Source organism: Vespula pensylvanica, chromosome 1 (assembly GCF_014466175.1).
Source record: "Vespula pensylvanica isolate Volc-1 chromosome 1, ASM1446617v1, whole genome shotgun sequence".
NCBI lineage: Eukaryota > Metazoa > Arthropoda > Insecta > Hymenoptera > Vespidae > Vespula > Vespula pensylvanica.
Genome location: NC_057685.1, coordinates 14,418,284 through 14,433,056, shown reverse-complemented (window position 1 = coordinate 14,433,056; position 14,773 = coordinate 14,418,284). Strand labels below are relative to the sequence as shown.

General features: G+C 31.9%; 4 protein-coding genes across 10 annotated transcripts in view; 3 read left to right on the top strand and 1 right to left on the bottom strand.

Moving 5' to 3' along the window:
• Positions 1-37: 37 nt before the first annotated feature.
• Positions 38-2,047, top strand: LOC122637763 (hsp70-binding protein 1-like). The gene is made up of 5 exons (XM_043830112.1): positions 38-481; positions 624-852; positions 933-1,335; positions 1,419-1,656; positions 1,754-2,047. Exons 1-5 carry the CDS (start codon positions 438-440, stop codon positions 1,959-1,961), a joined length of 1,122 nt encoding a protein of 373 aa, XP_043686047.1. The 5' UTR covers positions 38-437; the 3' UTR covers positions 1,962-2,047.
• Positions 2,048-2,752: 705 nt separating this feature from the next.
• LOC122637771 (peroxisomal biogenesis factor 19) lies at positions 2,753-4,534 on the top strand. Its single transcript, XM_043830124.1, has 5 exons — positions 2,753-2,948; positions 3,333-3,524; positions 3,579-3,742; positions 3,815-4,045; positions 4,124-4,534. Exons 1-5 carry the CDS (start codon positions 2,885-2,887, stop codon positions 4,349-4,351), a joined length of 879 nt encoding a protein of 292 aa, XP_043686059.1. The 5' UTR covers positions 2,753-2,884; the 3' UTR covers positions 4,352-4,534.
• Positions 4,535-4,968: 434 nt separating this feature from the next.
• Positions 4,969-7,039, bottom strand: LOC122637745 (phosphoglycerate kinase). Its single transcript, XM_043830087.1, has 5 exons — positions 6,822-7,039; positions 6,156-6,504; positions 5,739-6,077; positions 5,429-5,648; positions 4,969-5,347 (listed from the first exon to the last, which is right to left on the bottom strand). The coding sequence occupies exons 1-5, from the start codon at positions 6,881-6,883 to the stop codon at positions 5,070-5,072; spliced, it is 1,248 nt and encodes a 415-aa protein (XP_043686022.1). The 5' UTR covers positions 6,884-7,039; the 3' UTR covers positions 4,969-5,069.
• A 3,223-nt stretch (positions 7,040-10,262) lies between these two features.
• The window catches only part of LOC122627262 (tau-tubulin kinase homolog Asator), a 16,594-nt gene continuing 12,083 nt past the window's right edge, over positions 10,263-14,773 (top strand). For 5 of the 7 annotated variants that reach the window (XR_006326822.1, XR_006326821.1, XR_006326820.1 and 2 more), the window contains exons 1-2: positions 10,263-10,632; positions 14,600-14,732. Coding sequence is in view for 4 of the 7 variants with exons in the window: in XM_043808334.1 (XP_043664269.1) it covers positions 10,625-10,632; positions 14,600-14,732 (141 nt within the window). In the remaining 3 variants the exon portion in view is untranslated. Of the gene's footprint in view, positions 10,633-13,551; positions 14,380-14,599; positions 14,733-14,773 lie in introns of those variants that run through there. The other 2 variants (XM_043808316.1, XM_043808326.1) reach the window with 2 other exon arrangements.

The window sequence follows — 14,773 nt, the reverse complement described above, 5'->3', positions numbered from 1 at the left end:
CTCTCTCTCTCTCTCTCTGTTTCTTTAAGAACATGTAATAGTTAGAGGGATTTCAACATATAAACGCGTACTTTACTTTTGAAGAGGAACTTATACTTTTAATATCTATCTCTTGAAAGTGTTCACAAAGACATCTGAAGTGAAGGTTCGATTTACTTGTACAGTTGAATAAACTTAACGTAGATTTAATATTTAGTAAAAACTGATAGAAATTTATGGATCATGGAGTGAATTTATAATAGATCTTTCGAGAATGTCTGGGAATGTTTTTTGCACGATATCAAACGATTTGTGTTCGTACGAAAGTATATACTATTTGACCAGTGGACATTTCAGTTGTACGAAGCAGCAAGAAAACGTATACTTGGCATTTTGTATTTATACGTGATGTACTTTGGTTATTATACGGTAAAGAAATTAATGTAGTTTTTTGGTTCATGGGTGCTTCACATACGAGAAAAAGAAATACCAAAATGAACAGGTATGTTTAATATGTATATATACGTACATATTTAACTGATCTCCCGATTTGATTAAAAATAATTCAGATTGAATATATTTCTGTTGTTAAAAAATAATTATAAATTTGATTACATATAACAATTAATATGTCGTTATTTTAGACCTACTTCAAATTCTGAAAAAACAAGTGGAGAGAGTCATCCTAGCAGTAGTGCAAGACCGTTATCTATAGAAGGACCACGTACTTCAAATAATCAAATTCCACCACAGCCGTTGCCAGAACAGCCAAGGCAACCTACTGATCTTCAAGGTCTTCTGCGATTTGCTATTGAAGCATCTCAAGCAGAAGGTGTAACACATGAGCCTCAATTTCAACCTTTGGATGAAGAAGTATGAATATAATTGAATAGTTACTATATAATGTATTTAAAGATTTGAATTATTATTAACATTTTGTATATGCCTTACAGAAGAAAAAATTCTTAACCGAAGCTTTATCTTCATTAACTGTAAATGTGATAGAAGAATTGCAGAAAGCTATAAAAATTTTATCAAATGTTGTGGATCTTCGACCTGATGATGATTCCTCTAAATATGATGCAGCTCTTGAGCGAATTGCAGATTTTGTGGATAGTATTGATATTGCCAATGATTTTTACAAAATTGGTGGCTTTTCAATATTTGGTCCATGTCTGAATTCTTCTCACAGTAGCATCAGATGGAGAACAGCAGATATAATTGCTGAGTTGACACAAAATAATCCATTTTGTCAACAAAGAATTTTAGAATGTGGATTATTCCCAATATTGTTAGGAATGGTAGATAAGGATCCTTCAGAAGCTGCAAGAATCAAATCTTTGTATGCTATATCATGTATGTACAAAAATTTAATTTAATATGATTATGCATATTTGAATTTACTATTAAAAAATACTATTTATATTTATGTTATATAGGTATAGTAAGAGGACAACCAATGTCTTTACAATACATAGACAAAAATGATGGTTATTCTGTTCTTTTAAGAGCTATGCAAAGTTCAGTAAAAAAATTACAAATAAAATCTGCCTTTTTACTCTCATCACTTTGCAACAAAGATAATTCAGATAATTTAAAAATAACTTTTGTTAATATGGGATTAATTGAACAAGCAGCTGGATTATTAGCATCAGATAATATTTCTCCAGAAATAAGGTATAAAAAAATAACAGTTTTAATAAATATAATAATGAAACCATATATATACATATTTATCTGTAAGATAAATTTTTATATATTATCAATTTTTCAGAGAGCAGTTATTAAGTATTCTTACTGGCTTAACAAATAATACCTTTTTGCCAGCATTACGAGAATGTCGCAGACCAGAACTCTGTTTAAAAACAACAATTGAACAATGTCTAAAAGAATTAACACCAGAAAATAAAGAAGAAATAGATATGTGTCACCAATTATTAGACAAAATATTTTCTGATAATGATATTGTTGAAGAAAGATAGTGGAATATATTTCCGATTGTATTACATGAAATTATGATTGTAAAAACAATTTAATAACAAAGATAACAATGACAGTGCGTCTAGTATATTGCTTCAATGTTTTCTTTTATTCTAATTTATTATTTATAAACAAAAAATGATAAATTATTAAATATATTGCATTTCTGCATAACTTTTTGTCTACACGTTTTTGGATTACGTTTAAAATGACATGTGTAACGACTATATATTTTTTAAATATTCCTAATTGTTATGGTTAGTTCATACTAATTTAATTATAAATTATCTTAAATTGATGTTCTTAAATATATGTGAATGCGTAATTAGTAGAATTTAACGCGCAGTATATACTTATATACCCTGTGGCTATTGTTTCGTCATTCCCTCTCCATGCAACCAAATTTCCCTTTCCATAACTTATGTTACTTCTTCGGTTCTATTCTCAACGAAAAATATCAATATGTTCAATGATATTTGTAAGTAGGGAGGATGTCACAAACCAATGATATCTTTAGAAACAAGCAATAAGCCAATGACGACAGTTGTCTCGTCTGTGATATATGTAAATAATGAAAATGATTGAGAAAAAGAGAGAGAAAATTAAAAAGTTCCCCAAACAGTAAATTTTTTTTTATTCTATAATAATAATTTCGTGTAATAAATATTTGATGTTAGAAAATAGAATCTAAAATAAGAATCATTTATATTTTTAATAGATCATTTTCATTAATTATCATTCAATTATATTTTTTATTATTAGTGTTAATTTCTATAGGGATAAGTATGACCGATAAAAATGGAAATTTGGCCGCGTGGAGAAGATAGCTCTCCCCTCCCACTCGTACCATTCATGACTGTAGTATACATAGATTCTTTTTAAACCACACAAAATTGGAGTATAAAGTTTGATTACAGGCAAAGTGATGTCCGACAACAAAAAATCGGAGGAAAAAGTTGAAGATTCGGAGTTAAATGATTTATTAGATAGTAAGTAAATCTCTTTACTTTAATCATAAATTGAAATTTAACGTTCTAACCTTTGAACAATCATATTCATAAAATGTCATCATTTATATTTTTAATTTTCATGCAATATTGTTTAAAATATCATTACTATATATACATTAGGAAACTTTGAAAGTAAAATTAAACAGTTAAGATAATTACATGAATATTGACTCAAATATATATTTCTTTATGATTATATAATACTTAAATATTTATTACTTTCTTCTTTAAATAAATAATATTTATTTAAATTAATAAAAAGAATAAATATTAAATAATAAATATTATCAGCCTAATATATTACAAAATGTTTATGTTGAATTAAATAGAAGTTATTTTATATTAATATTTATTATATTTTAGGTGCTTTGGAAGATTTTAATAAGAGTTCTACATTAGATGTGAAAGATGATGATGAAACAGCATCAAAAACTGTGCCACTAAGTAATGCAGAGGAGACAGCATCTGCAGATATTGATAATTTATGGACACAAGATTTTATTAAGCATGCTGCGGATCAATTTGAAAAAAATTTCCAAAATTTAATGCAAAATGGTAATTATCTATACATATTTTGAAAAAAATATTACTTCTTGATTTTTCAAATAGGATCAGAAAGTGAATTAGGAGCTTCATTTCAAAAAATGGCTCAAACAGTTGCCAATGCTATAGTTGATGGAGAAACTACAGATGGTGAACCTACAAGTACTGATTTCCAGTCAGCTATTGCTCAAGCTTTAAAGGATTTATCTGTTACATCAGAAAATTTGCAGGTAATTTAGAAAATCCTTAACAAATGATTATAAATATTCAATAATATGAAATTAAATTTTATTGTATTTTAGAATGAACCAGATCTTGCCTCAATGTTTGGGCAAATGAATTTGGAAGAAGGTGCAGGGGATATATTGCCATTTATGCAAGGCATGATGCAATCTCTTTTATCCAAAGATATATTGTATCCATCATTAAAAGAACTAGTAGATAAATATCCTGAATGGTTAGAACAAAAGAGAGATACATTACCCTCAGCTGATTTACAAAGATATACAAAACAATTAGAATTAATGCAAAAGGTTTGTTATTTATAACTGAAAACATATAACACTAAAAACAAAAAAACAAAAATTAATTTGAAATTTATTTATTTTAAGATTTGTAATGAATTAGAAAAAGAAAAGGATACTGATTCAGAAGAAATTAAAAAACGACGTTTTGAAATGATATTATCACTTATGCAAGATATGCAAACTTATGGCCAACCTCCTGAAGAGCTTATTGGAGAACATCCAGCTCTTTTACAATTTGACTCTGAGGGTAATCCTATTATTCCGCCATTACCTCCTGGAGTAGAAATTCCACAAAATTGCTGTATTATGTAAAACAATCGCATTGTAGATTTTTCTATATAAATGAATATATCCCTTTTATCGATTACACATAAAAACGATGGCAGTCAGAATTGAGAATATTTAAGTTTGTATTATGTAACACGTGAATAACATGTTCATGTAATGTTAGAAACGTTCCATTTTTAGAGGAATGAAAACAAATTTTTTAATATGGTCAATATTTTTTTTAGAAAAATGAAGGTACATATTTTGTATCCATTGTATATTATTATACACAATAATTTATATAAAAGTTAATAGTATATATGAGTGAAGACTGTTTTGTTTTGTTTTTACATAAAATAAATTTATCGAAAAAATATGTTTAGTTTTTGCACTTATTAATGTTAAATCAGATGCAATATGTGTTTGTATACATAAACTTTCTTTCTCTAAATAATTAAAACATTTGGCTGTAACCACTTTATTTTTCTTTTATATATTTCGTTTTATTTTACATACTATTTACATAATATAATTTTATCATCAATTATTTTTACTCGGTTAGTAATAGTGTTTTAGATATGGTAGTCAATTTTTTCATTCAGATAAATTATTATATATTTTTCTCCTATGAAATATGAGGAAATAAATTTATGAATATTCAATAATTCTAGTTGTGTTTATATTAGATTACATACATTATCAAGCAATATATAATTTTAATTCGAACTAGTATATATATTTATATCTTTTTGTCAATAATATTTCAAGATGGAGAGAGTGCAGCCACACCAGGCAATAGTTTTCCTTCAAGTAGTTCTAAACTTGCACCACCACCTGTGCTTACATGACTCACTTTGTCTTCGGTTTTCCATTTAGCAGCACAAGTTGCTGTATCACCACCACCTATAATAGTAACTGTACCACGAGCAGTAGCTGCTACAACATTATCCATTATACTCTTTGTTCCTTTACTAAAGTTATCAAACTCAAATACTCCAGCTGGTCCATTCCATACTATTACTTTTGCCCTTTTAATTGGTTCTACAAAATTGAGAGTACATACTTAGCATTTATTATACTTAGACATTCTTATATATTTTAACAATTAGAATATCAACTAGCCTGCAAATAATTCTCTAGACTTTGGACCAACATCCAAACCCATCCAACCATCAGGTATACCACTTTCGACAGTAGCTTCACCTACAGCCGCATTTTCTGCGAATTTATCTGCCGTTACAAAGTCCAATGGCAAGTGAATTTGAACATTATTTTTTTTTGCCTTTTCCAATAAATCATTTACAATTTTTGCACCCTCTTCATCAAACAAAGAGCTACCAATCTATAAACGATATAAATAATTCATATAAATTCAAATAAAATTATATTAAATAATTCATATAAATTCAAAGTTATATTACATAATTCTTACTTTCATATTCTTTGAAATTTTTAAAAATGTATAGGCCATTCCTCCTCCTATAATCATTTCATTAACTTTGTCTAACAAGTTATTAATTAATTGGATTTTATCAGCAATTTTTGCTCCTCCTAAGATTGCTAAGAATGGACGTTCTGGATTGTCCAAAGCTTTGGCAAAGTATTCCAATTCTTTTTTGAGAAGAAAACCACTAGCTCTAATATCAAAGTTATCTCCCATCATAGAACTATGAGCACGATGGGCAGTTCCAAAAGCATCGTTTATATAAACATCTCCTAACTTTCTTAAAGACTCTCTAAACTTCGTAACTTTATCTTTGTCAGCTTTTATCTATAAATAAAGATAATCTAAGTATAATGAAAAAAATATAGATATTTAATTTCTGTCATATAATAATTAAATATATACTTTGTTTCCATCTGCATCAACTCCTTTTCCTTCTTCTTCAATATAGAATCTTAAATTTTCTAACAAAATAATTGTTCCACTTGCTGGATTAGCACATGCTGCTTCAACATCTGGACCGACACAGTCATCCAAAAATTGCACATCTTTTCCTAGAAGTTTTTTTAATTCCTCCGCAACAGGTTTTAATGTAAATTTTAGATTCTTTTTCCCATCTGGACGGCCCAAGTGGGACATCAAAACAACTGATTTTGCTTTCTTATCAAGCGCATATTTTATTGAATCTAAAGCAGCAACGATTCTTTGATTGTTTGTTATTTTTCCTTCTTTAAGTGGTACATTGAAATCCACTCTATAAAATATATGGTAATAAATGATACTAATTCTATAGACATTAATATTTTAAGAATTTAAATTGTAAATAAACAGATTCATTTGAAACAGAGGTTATCATATATACATATTATCAGTCATATCTGTCATTTTCTTAACCTCTTTCAAAAGAAAAATACAATTATCTAATAATACATATCTTATATACTATAAACGAGTAAATCTAAATAAATTTCTTTAACGTACTGTTGATATATACATATATATATATATATACATACACACACATACACATTTTGTATAATCATAAAAATATGATAAAATTATAATATATACCGCATAAGAACCCTTTTGTTAGCGAGATCCACTTTATCTATACTGAGTTTGTTTAATGCCATTTTTAAGTTTTTTGTATTTACTCTTCTCTTTTCAACTTCAGCTATCCTCAAATTCTGATCACTTTTAGGTAATTTGACGAAATAACACACAGTACCTCTGGATGCTGTTAAGCGTCTCGTATAATGACTAATTCGTTCACCAAAGTCAAAGAAAGGTCGTCGAGCGTAGCGACATCCTATAAGTTTTTGAATCACGCGCATGTTGTATTATGTACGACAGAATCCCTCAATGATACATTTCATTGTTTTACAATTATTAAATGAAAATGAATAAAGTATTTGTGTTAGAAAAATGTATAGCAAAAATGAGAAAATATTTTCTAGTAATGCGATTGGATACTTTATTCAACAAATTACAAATTTGTTTAGTTTACATAAGAAGGCGGCGATTTGATTTGAAACAACTTGCATATGAATATTTCTAATTTCTAATCGACTCTAATGACTTTTATATAATCTATTGTTGATATCGTATTAAATTTGATATTATCTATTAAGTTTCATTATAATTGATCTAATTTTAAAGAAAATTAAGAAATCTTTTCTAATATATAATACATGAACTACAATAATATTACCTATGTGGATTCTTTTGAATTGCATCAGTGATCGATCTGAAAGTCATCCAACTGAACCAGATCAATTAATTACAGTATCGAATTAGAAGAGCAATCAATCTCTTGGTCACTTATAGTAGCATTGTCTGTCTTTTAATAATCATAAATTTAAATAATAACGATAATATTTTTCATGTAGTATAAATATAATCTCGATTATTTTCTCGATTATTAAGATTATTTAGGAAACAAATAAATTCTGTATTTGTTAGCAATTCTCTGTATTTACATTACTGTGTCACACCCGCAATGTCTCTGCAATGCTAACCGCACCGATTTTACTGCAGACGACCCTTAACGAGAAATAAAATCTTTTCTAATAGATTTATTATTGAAACTTCTTATTTGATACACATAAAAAAAATATAGTGATAAAAACGTCACGAGATAGAAAATAATAAAACAGTTAAGTTTCTATTTTTCGAATCTTTACATACTTATCTATAATATATTTTTACAAATATATCCATTAAATATCTTCAGTAATTTCGTGCATTCAATCTATCATTAACTTTCAATTTATTACAATAGAACAAAAACGAAATCGAATTTGATCATGAAAAAAATCGGATGTCTTTCCTGTTATAAAAAATAATAAGATCATGATTACCGTATCCAAACATATAATTTAAAACAAACAACGTTCTTTTGATTTACGATTTGTAATTGTATTAACGTATTCTGATTTTTTCCAGACGAATCATACTTGTTGTTGCAAGTTTAATGACATGTTATAAAAATGAATAACGATTTGCAGGAATTTTGTTTTAAAATCACAGCAATGCAGTTGTAGATAGCTATGTTTCCGAGGAAATATCAAATCGACGTCTGGTATCCTGGTATTTCGTTTGACCGCGGCTATTCTTGATCCTGTCCCAGTGGCACAGTCTACACCTTCGTTTGTCTTCTAAGTTGAAATTCAAACATGCAGCATTTCTTCCAAAAATTACAGAAAAAGAAAAAAAGTCATTCGAACATCATTCTTTTCTTTTTTAAATTTTAATACGATATACAGGTCCTAACTGACAGGATATTTTCCAAATAATAATTATATAATGATTCTATTTTAATAAATTTTATTTTTTTTTTTTTGTTATTCAGAATGGACAAAATACTTTTTTATAAGACATTGAACTAAACTAAACTAGATTAATCTATCAGCACCAGCAAGAAAAGTGTCCTACTAAAAATATTTCTCTTTAATAAAACGTATGCATGATTTTTGTGCGCTACTTAGATCACTGTTAGCCAAGAAATAAAGATAGACAATCTTACAATATCTGCGGAAGTAGAATATGCTTATTTTTGGATTTATATACAGCTGTTATTGATGCAAACGACAAAGATTAATGTTTAAAATTTTAACACTGGAAAATTAAATGAAATTTACTGGTTGACGATTTATTGATCGTGTCCTGAAAACGAGAATATGGCTCATTCAACCATTTCGATTACTTCTTGAAAATACAGTCACGCAATATTGTCACCCTATCTTAGATATTCGTTCTTTTTAAAATAAATATTTATCACGACTGTGGAACTATGTGTCATGCTATCGATGCATGTCAATGAACCATCTCTGATTCTCTGCTATAAAGCTCCGTTGATCGACTGCCAAATCGAATGTCAATGTTCGGAGTAGTTATCATAAATGAGAGGAGAAACGATTCCCTCTCTTTCTCTATTTCATTTAAGAGTAAACGTTGATCGTGAATGGTGACTTCTCTAACATGCTCGATGATCACCTGACCCTTTCTCGTCTAAGCAACCTCTCTGACCGCCGATGCTGAAGATCTTAAAACGAATAAACCACGACGACCAAGCTCTAACTCTAACCAAAATAGCTCAACTTTTCTGAACGCGGAGGCGGCTCGCTTATAATGTTTCAAGATATACTTTCTTAAGGAGTATACTTAGGAGTACATTTAAAGGTGCATATTAAAATTTGTATTGAACACTGTCCAACGAGACTACGTTGATTTGTGTTGGCGACGACGGAACGTTTTAAAAGAAATCTTAACGAGCTTTCGTATTTGGCATCAACAATTGTCAGGCATTACGGATCAAAAGAAGATCATGCTTGAATATAAAAGTATATCCAAGTGAATGCACACTTGCAAATCTATAAAGCAACGTTAGTGAATAATGGAAAATATTACACGAAATTAATTATTATAACAGCATAATAATAATAATGTAATTAATTTAAGAAAGTAAACCAAATGTTTCTGATAATTGCAAATGAATTATTTCACCTGTTTCACCATTAATATATCGGTCTACCAGTGTTCATTGTCGTATGGTCGTATCTGAACGCATAATTATATCCGCATTAATGGTGCCAAAACGAAGGCAAAAGTCGATGGTATGGAATGCATTTCCCGGCTAAGGAAAATTAGTACAACGCTCTACGAATCGAGAATAGTGCGACCGCCTTTGATTTCTTATACTTGTTTTTTTTTTTTTCTTCAAAATTTTCATATTATTAAATGATTTCTTGGTAGGAAAAAGAACGAATTAAATAAGTGACATTATAAATATATAGAAAAAAAAATATAGGAACAATCGTTCAAAATCTATTAGAGATTTGATCGAAGATGTTGCTTTTTCATCTTTGAAGGATTGTTTCTCTCTTTAAATATGTACGAAAAGACGGTACGATAACGGGGAAGGAAAGAAGAACGGGAGGTACGGGCAAGAGGAAGGGGTTGGAAGAAAAGGGATCGCGACGACGGTGTCGGTCCAATGCCAGTGAAACTCGCCTCGACGAGCTGGGTTTGGCTCGGCCTCTCGAAGTCGAGTGCCGAGCGCCGAGTACTAACGAGTGCCGGGAACTAAGTTCTGTCTGCTAGAGGAGGCACCTACTTCGTTAACGCCTTTAAATGTGAAATCGGTTGCGTTAATCGTTCCGTGCGAATATAGCACGAAGGATCGTTCATTTCTCCTTCATTTCAACTATCATGAAATACGCTTGTACGGCAGTTCTCGATCACGCCTCTTAAACATCGAATAATCGTTCTTCCAACGTACATCATTGGTCCATTCTTTCTGGATCTCATCGACGAATCCTAACCCGACCAAAAACTACTTCTATTCTTCTCTTTGGTCACTGTACTTCGAAACTATGAAGTGGTACGTGTTATCGATACACGATTTTTCATTTTTACCGTAAGCTTTTCTAAGGATCGATCGCACGAGAAAAATCATTCTTTCGATTATTTCGATCTTTCTTTGTTAAAGATAAGCCTACGATCATTCAATAAATAATCATTTTCTCCAAACTTTTTTCTTTAAATGTAATTAAACAAATTAGTCTTTTATCATAGGTACGAAAAATTGAAGATTATTTTATGTAATTTTATTATATCTAAGGAGAAGATGTTTCGATATAACGAATCAAATGAGGGACAATATATATTATATTGTTGTTTCTTTACTGAGCAATGCCTTGCTTTGTAAAACTCCTTAAATTTAATATTGTCTCCTTTTGTTTTCATTTGTTTTATAAGACCGCATTATTTTGTAGCATGTACGAAATGTATTCCTTTTGTCGAGTACCAAATAACAACATAATTATTCGAAAAATCGATGCACTTGTGAATTCTTAAGGAATATCATTCACTATAGACGTCTAGTTTGTAGTTGATAATAAGCAACAAGGTGAACGCCTACGATTTTCAGTAATTATATACACTTTTATTTGGCCTCGGTTTGGAGGCAAATATTCGATATTGAAACTTGATATCTCGCCAACGCGATACCGTATAAATTCGATCGAAAGATTTATTGTGATGATTGGATTCCAGTCTTAACATTTCGTATCGATTGATATCAAAAGTTCTTCTTGTGTTCGATAAGTACATCGAACTGGTTATGTCAGCTAAATAATTGTAACATTGATATCAAATACTGTATCATTCGGGGAGTCAATTGTGCACGAAACGAAGAGTGACCGCGTAGTTATTTATGCTCTTTGGTTACTCTAAAATAAAAAAGCTCGACGAAAAATCTTCGAAAAAGTGCTGTGTTGGAGAGAACGATGTTGCCTGCTGTATCACACACCGAGTGGGGCCGTTTAAAAATAGATGTTTAAACTTAAATTATGCCCTCTGGTGAAGGGAACCGGTAGAATGGCGGTCAAAATTTCATAGTCTTAGAGTAAGTTCCTTCGATCTTCGTCGAGTTTGTCGAATTGCGTAACGAAATAGACGTTCTTATTAGACATCTTTCTAATTTTCTTTTCATTCATCGAATCATATTCAGAATATGATTTTGGATTGTGAATATGCAAGAGAAATACTCAGAATATATAAGTAATATCTAAAACAAACAATATCGAAATGATTACGCATAAATCATTTACTTTTCAATATTTTGATTACGTATTAAAGATCGTGATATAAAAAAAGAATTAAGAACAATGTTAAAAACATTTAATAAATTTTTAAGTATTTTATTCTCCATGAATAATCGCACGAAAGAATAGTTATGCGAAATTTTCAAGATCATTGATTAAAAGGGTAGAATAAATATGGCATAGTTTTCAATTATAAATACGTACGATTTAAGGTCATTAATTAATACTTTCTTTCGTATAACTATCACGTAATTATTTTTAATATTACTAGAGTTAAGCTAATTAGGAGTTCTTATTTTATTTAAAAGAAATTTTAAAAGCGAAAGTAAGCCAGTTGTACGACGATCTTTACCTTGAGCATGACATTCACCTACGCGCGTTTGTGCGAATCACGCGTGCTTGAGACGACTGATACATGTGTACAGATGGTTGTGTGAGTTTTAGGTGTGCATGCATGTACGCTAAGAGCTAGAATAAACACGTTTGTATGCAAGTTCGGTATGTGCAGTGGTGCAGTTTCAATCGACCAACTCAGTTTATCGGTATGCGATTGGCTAGTGAAACTGCTCACTTAATTTCTTTACGCAAGCTCGTGATACAAAACGCCAACTTACTTATATATTTCATTCGTATTGCTCTCTCCTATCATTTTTGTTCAATGAATAATTCTTTTTATATATATATGTACAACCGAATGTCTTTAAATCGAGATCATCTCATTGACGCATTCGGATATACATATAGAAAAGTTGTTAACAAAAATTGAGTACAATCATCGGTCGTTCTTTATAAATTATTATTATACATAGATAAATACTTGTAAGATCGCAAACATGAATATCACTTCAAATTATCATTCATTGAATCGAGCTAAAATTTAAATCGATCCAAATAGTCGAATTTCTAAATCGAATGTTTGTCGGGACAAAGATCTTAAAATACATCAAACGTGCGTAAGAAAGAAAATAAAAAGATCAAAAGATATATTAGAACTGAATCGTTTCGTGCGCAAGTACGATCGACGCGTAAAAATTTCGAAAAAAAAAAAGAAAAAAGAAAAAAAAGGATCATTTAGACGATGATTCTGCGCGTATCCTTACGCATTATCGTGTCGCGTTGCATGACGTATTGTGCAAGCACATTCGATAAGTGCACTCGATAGGAGCATTCGATGGGCGCACACGATAGGCATTATATGTATACTGTCGCGTGCGCGCTACTCTCAAAGGCGCTAAAAGAACGGCAGTTGGACGAGTTGTTAGTTAAGGGAGGCTCGGAGAAGAGGGGTTGCTCGGAGTAGCGTGCGACAGAAAAGGGACGGTGAGAAAGAGAAATCGAAGAACAAAATATAGTAAAAACGGCGCGGCGTTTCATAGGTCTCGGAAAAGAGAAAGATTCATCGATCGAGCGAACCAAGTGCTATCTCGTGGCCATTATGAATAACACGGTCTTCGGCGCGATGCGGAATGGTAAAATCGAAAAATGGCTGTTTCATTCGCGTGCGCTCACTTTTTCGCTTTGATCTACATTCAGTTAATTATTGTTTCTGATTAACATCATTATTTCTTATTTCAATATTCCGTATAGAAAAGAAAATGGAAGGAGAACGAGCGAATGACGTTTCGTGGGACTTTGACTCTTTATCGGAAAGGGACGAAAGGGGTAAGGGGTGCGAGGGGAAAATGCAAGAGAGAAGTGCGCGATCGTAAGGAGAGGTGCGTTCGGCGCTCGATCGCACGGCAGAAGTCCTCCGACTCGCGGAGGAACGCCGTGTCGGCGGCGCTCGTAGCAGACGACACTGTTAGTAAAAATAAAGTGTCATTGTATATTTGGATCGGTTCTCTCTCGTGTGTGCGAGTGGGGTTCGAGAAAAAGGCACAGGATTATCAAAAGGGGGGCGAGTCTTCGGGACACATTGAAAATTCGATCATATATTAACGTCGTCTTGTCTACGGTGGTAACAAAGTAGTAGTAATAGCGTTGAGAGGGCATTATCGTGGTAACGTGTGCTTCCCTCTCCCAACGACAATGAAGAAGAATTGGTTCTCTACGAGAAATTTTTATTTTATCGAGAAAGAGGACCGCGAAAACATCGTTTTGTGGCAGTAATTACGGTTGAAGCGATAAGAAGAAAGAGAAGGAGAGAGATATAGAGAGAAAGAGAGAGATAGGAAAGAGAAACAGGTAGAGGGGAAGAACGAAGAGAGAAAGAGAGAGAAGCCAAGAAAGGAAGGCGACAGCAAACGCTATACGACGACGACGACGACGACGAAGACTAGAGAGGGTAGAGGGAAAGAAAGAAAGAAAAGAAGAGAGAGAGAGAGAGAGAGAGAGAGGGAGGGAGCGGGTGTATAGAGGGCTGACGACACGGTGGGGTAGACGGCGGGTTAGGCGATGAAGTAGGTGGCGGGACGAAGGGAGGGTTGAAGGAAAAGCTAGGAAGAGGTACCGCCGTCGTCCCCTTCCCCTTGTGCTCTAGCTGCACCCTTCGCTCGCACGCAATCATGGCTGCCTAGCACAGGGCGCGTATTGACCAATTTTCTATTACCCGCGCTAGAGTTTAGGTTAAAGATCTCGTCGCGAGATTCTTTCTCGGGGTGTGTCGATCCTTTTTCGCTTGCGTTGATAGCCCGTAATTCGGGCCATCATCTAGACATCGTCATTAAAGATGTCGCGATCATACGAATAAACCACCCTTCGTCATAATGACACTTCAAGTAAAGGGTTGGTTCCGCTTTCCAGGCATCCTAATCATCTTGAAAATTTAGTGCCGAGGAATGTAGGCGACGAAAGTACGGATCAAAACAATAATATAACTATGACGAGCGAGGATTTATTACAGCCTGGCCATGTGGTCAAAGAACGATGGAAAGTGGTAAGAATGCGAATTATTTGTTCTCTCTCTCTTTTTTTTTT

What these genes read in the sequence shown, in the direction of transcription:
- LOC122637745 (XM_043830087.1), bottom strand. Translation starts at nt 6,883, where the DNA reads ATGGCATTAAACAAACTCAGTATAGATAAAGTGGATCTCGCTAACAAA. An exon ending in TTGATGCAGATGGAAACAAA is followed by an intron (nt 6,078 to 6,155) that starts GTATATATTTAA and finishes CTTTATTTATAG; the next exon opens with ATAAAAGCTGACAAAGATAA. An exon ending in AAATTTCAAAGAATATGAAA is followed by an intron (nt 5,649 to 5,738) that starts GTAAGAATTATG and finishes TATCGTTTATAG; the next exon opens with ATTGGTAGCTCTTTGTTTGA.
- LOC122637771 (XM_043830124.1), top strand. Translation starts at nt 2,885, where the DNA reads ATGTCCGACAACAAAAAATCGGAGGAAAAAGTTGAAGATTCGGAGTTA. An exon ending in GTTAAATGATTTATTAGATA is followed by an intron (nt 2,949 to 3,332) that starts GTAAGTAAATCT and finishes ATTATATTTTAG; the next exon opens with GTGCTTTGGAAGATTTTAAT. An exon ending in AATTAGAATTAATGCAAAAG is followed by an intron (nt 4,046 to 4,123) that starts GTTTGTTATTTA and finishes ATTTATTTTAAG; the next exon opens with ATTTGTAATGAATTAGAAAA.
- LOC122637763 (XM_043830112.1), top strand. Translation starts at nt 438, where the DNA reads ATGGGTGCTTCACATACGAGAAAAAGAAATACCAAAATGAACAG. An exon ending in ATCTTTGTATGCTATATCAT is followed by an intron (nt 1,336 to 1,418) that starts GTATGTACAAAA and finishes TATGTTATATAG; the next exon opens with GTATAGTAAGAGGACAACCA. An exon ending in AATATTTCTCCAGAAATAAG is followed by an intron (nt 1,657 to 1,753) that starts GTATAAAAAAAT and finishes TCAATTTTTCAG; the next exon opens with AGAGCAGTTATTAAGTATTC.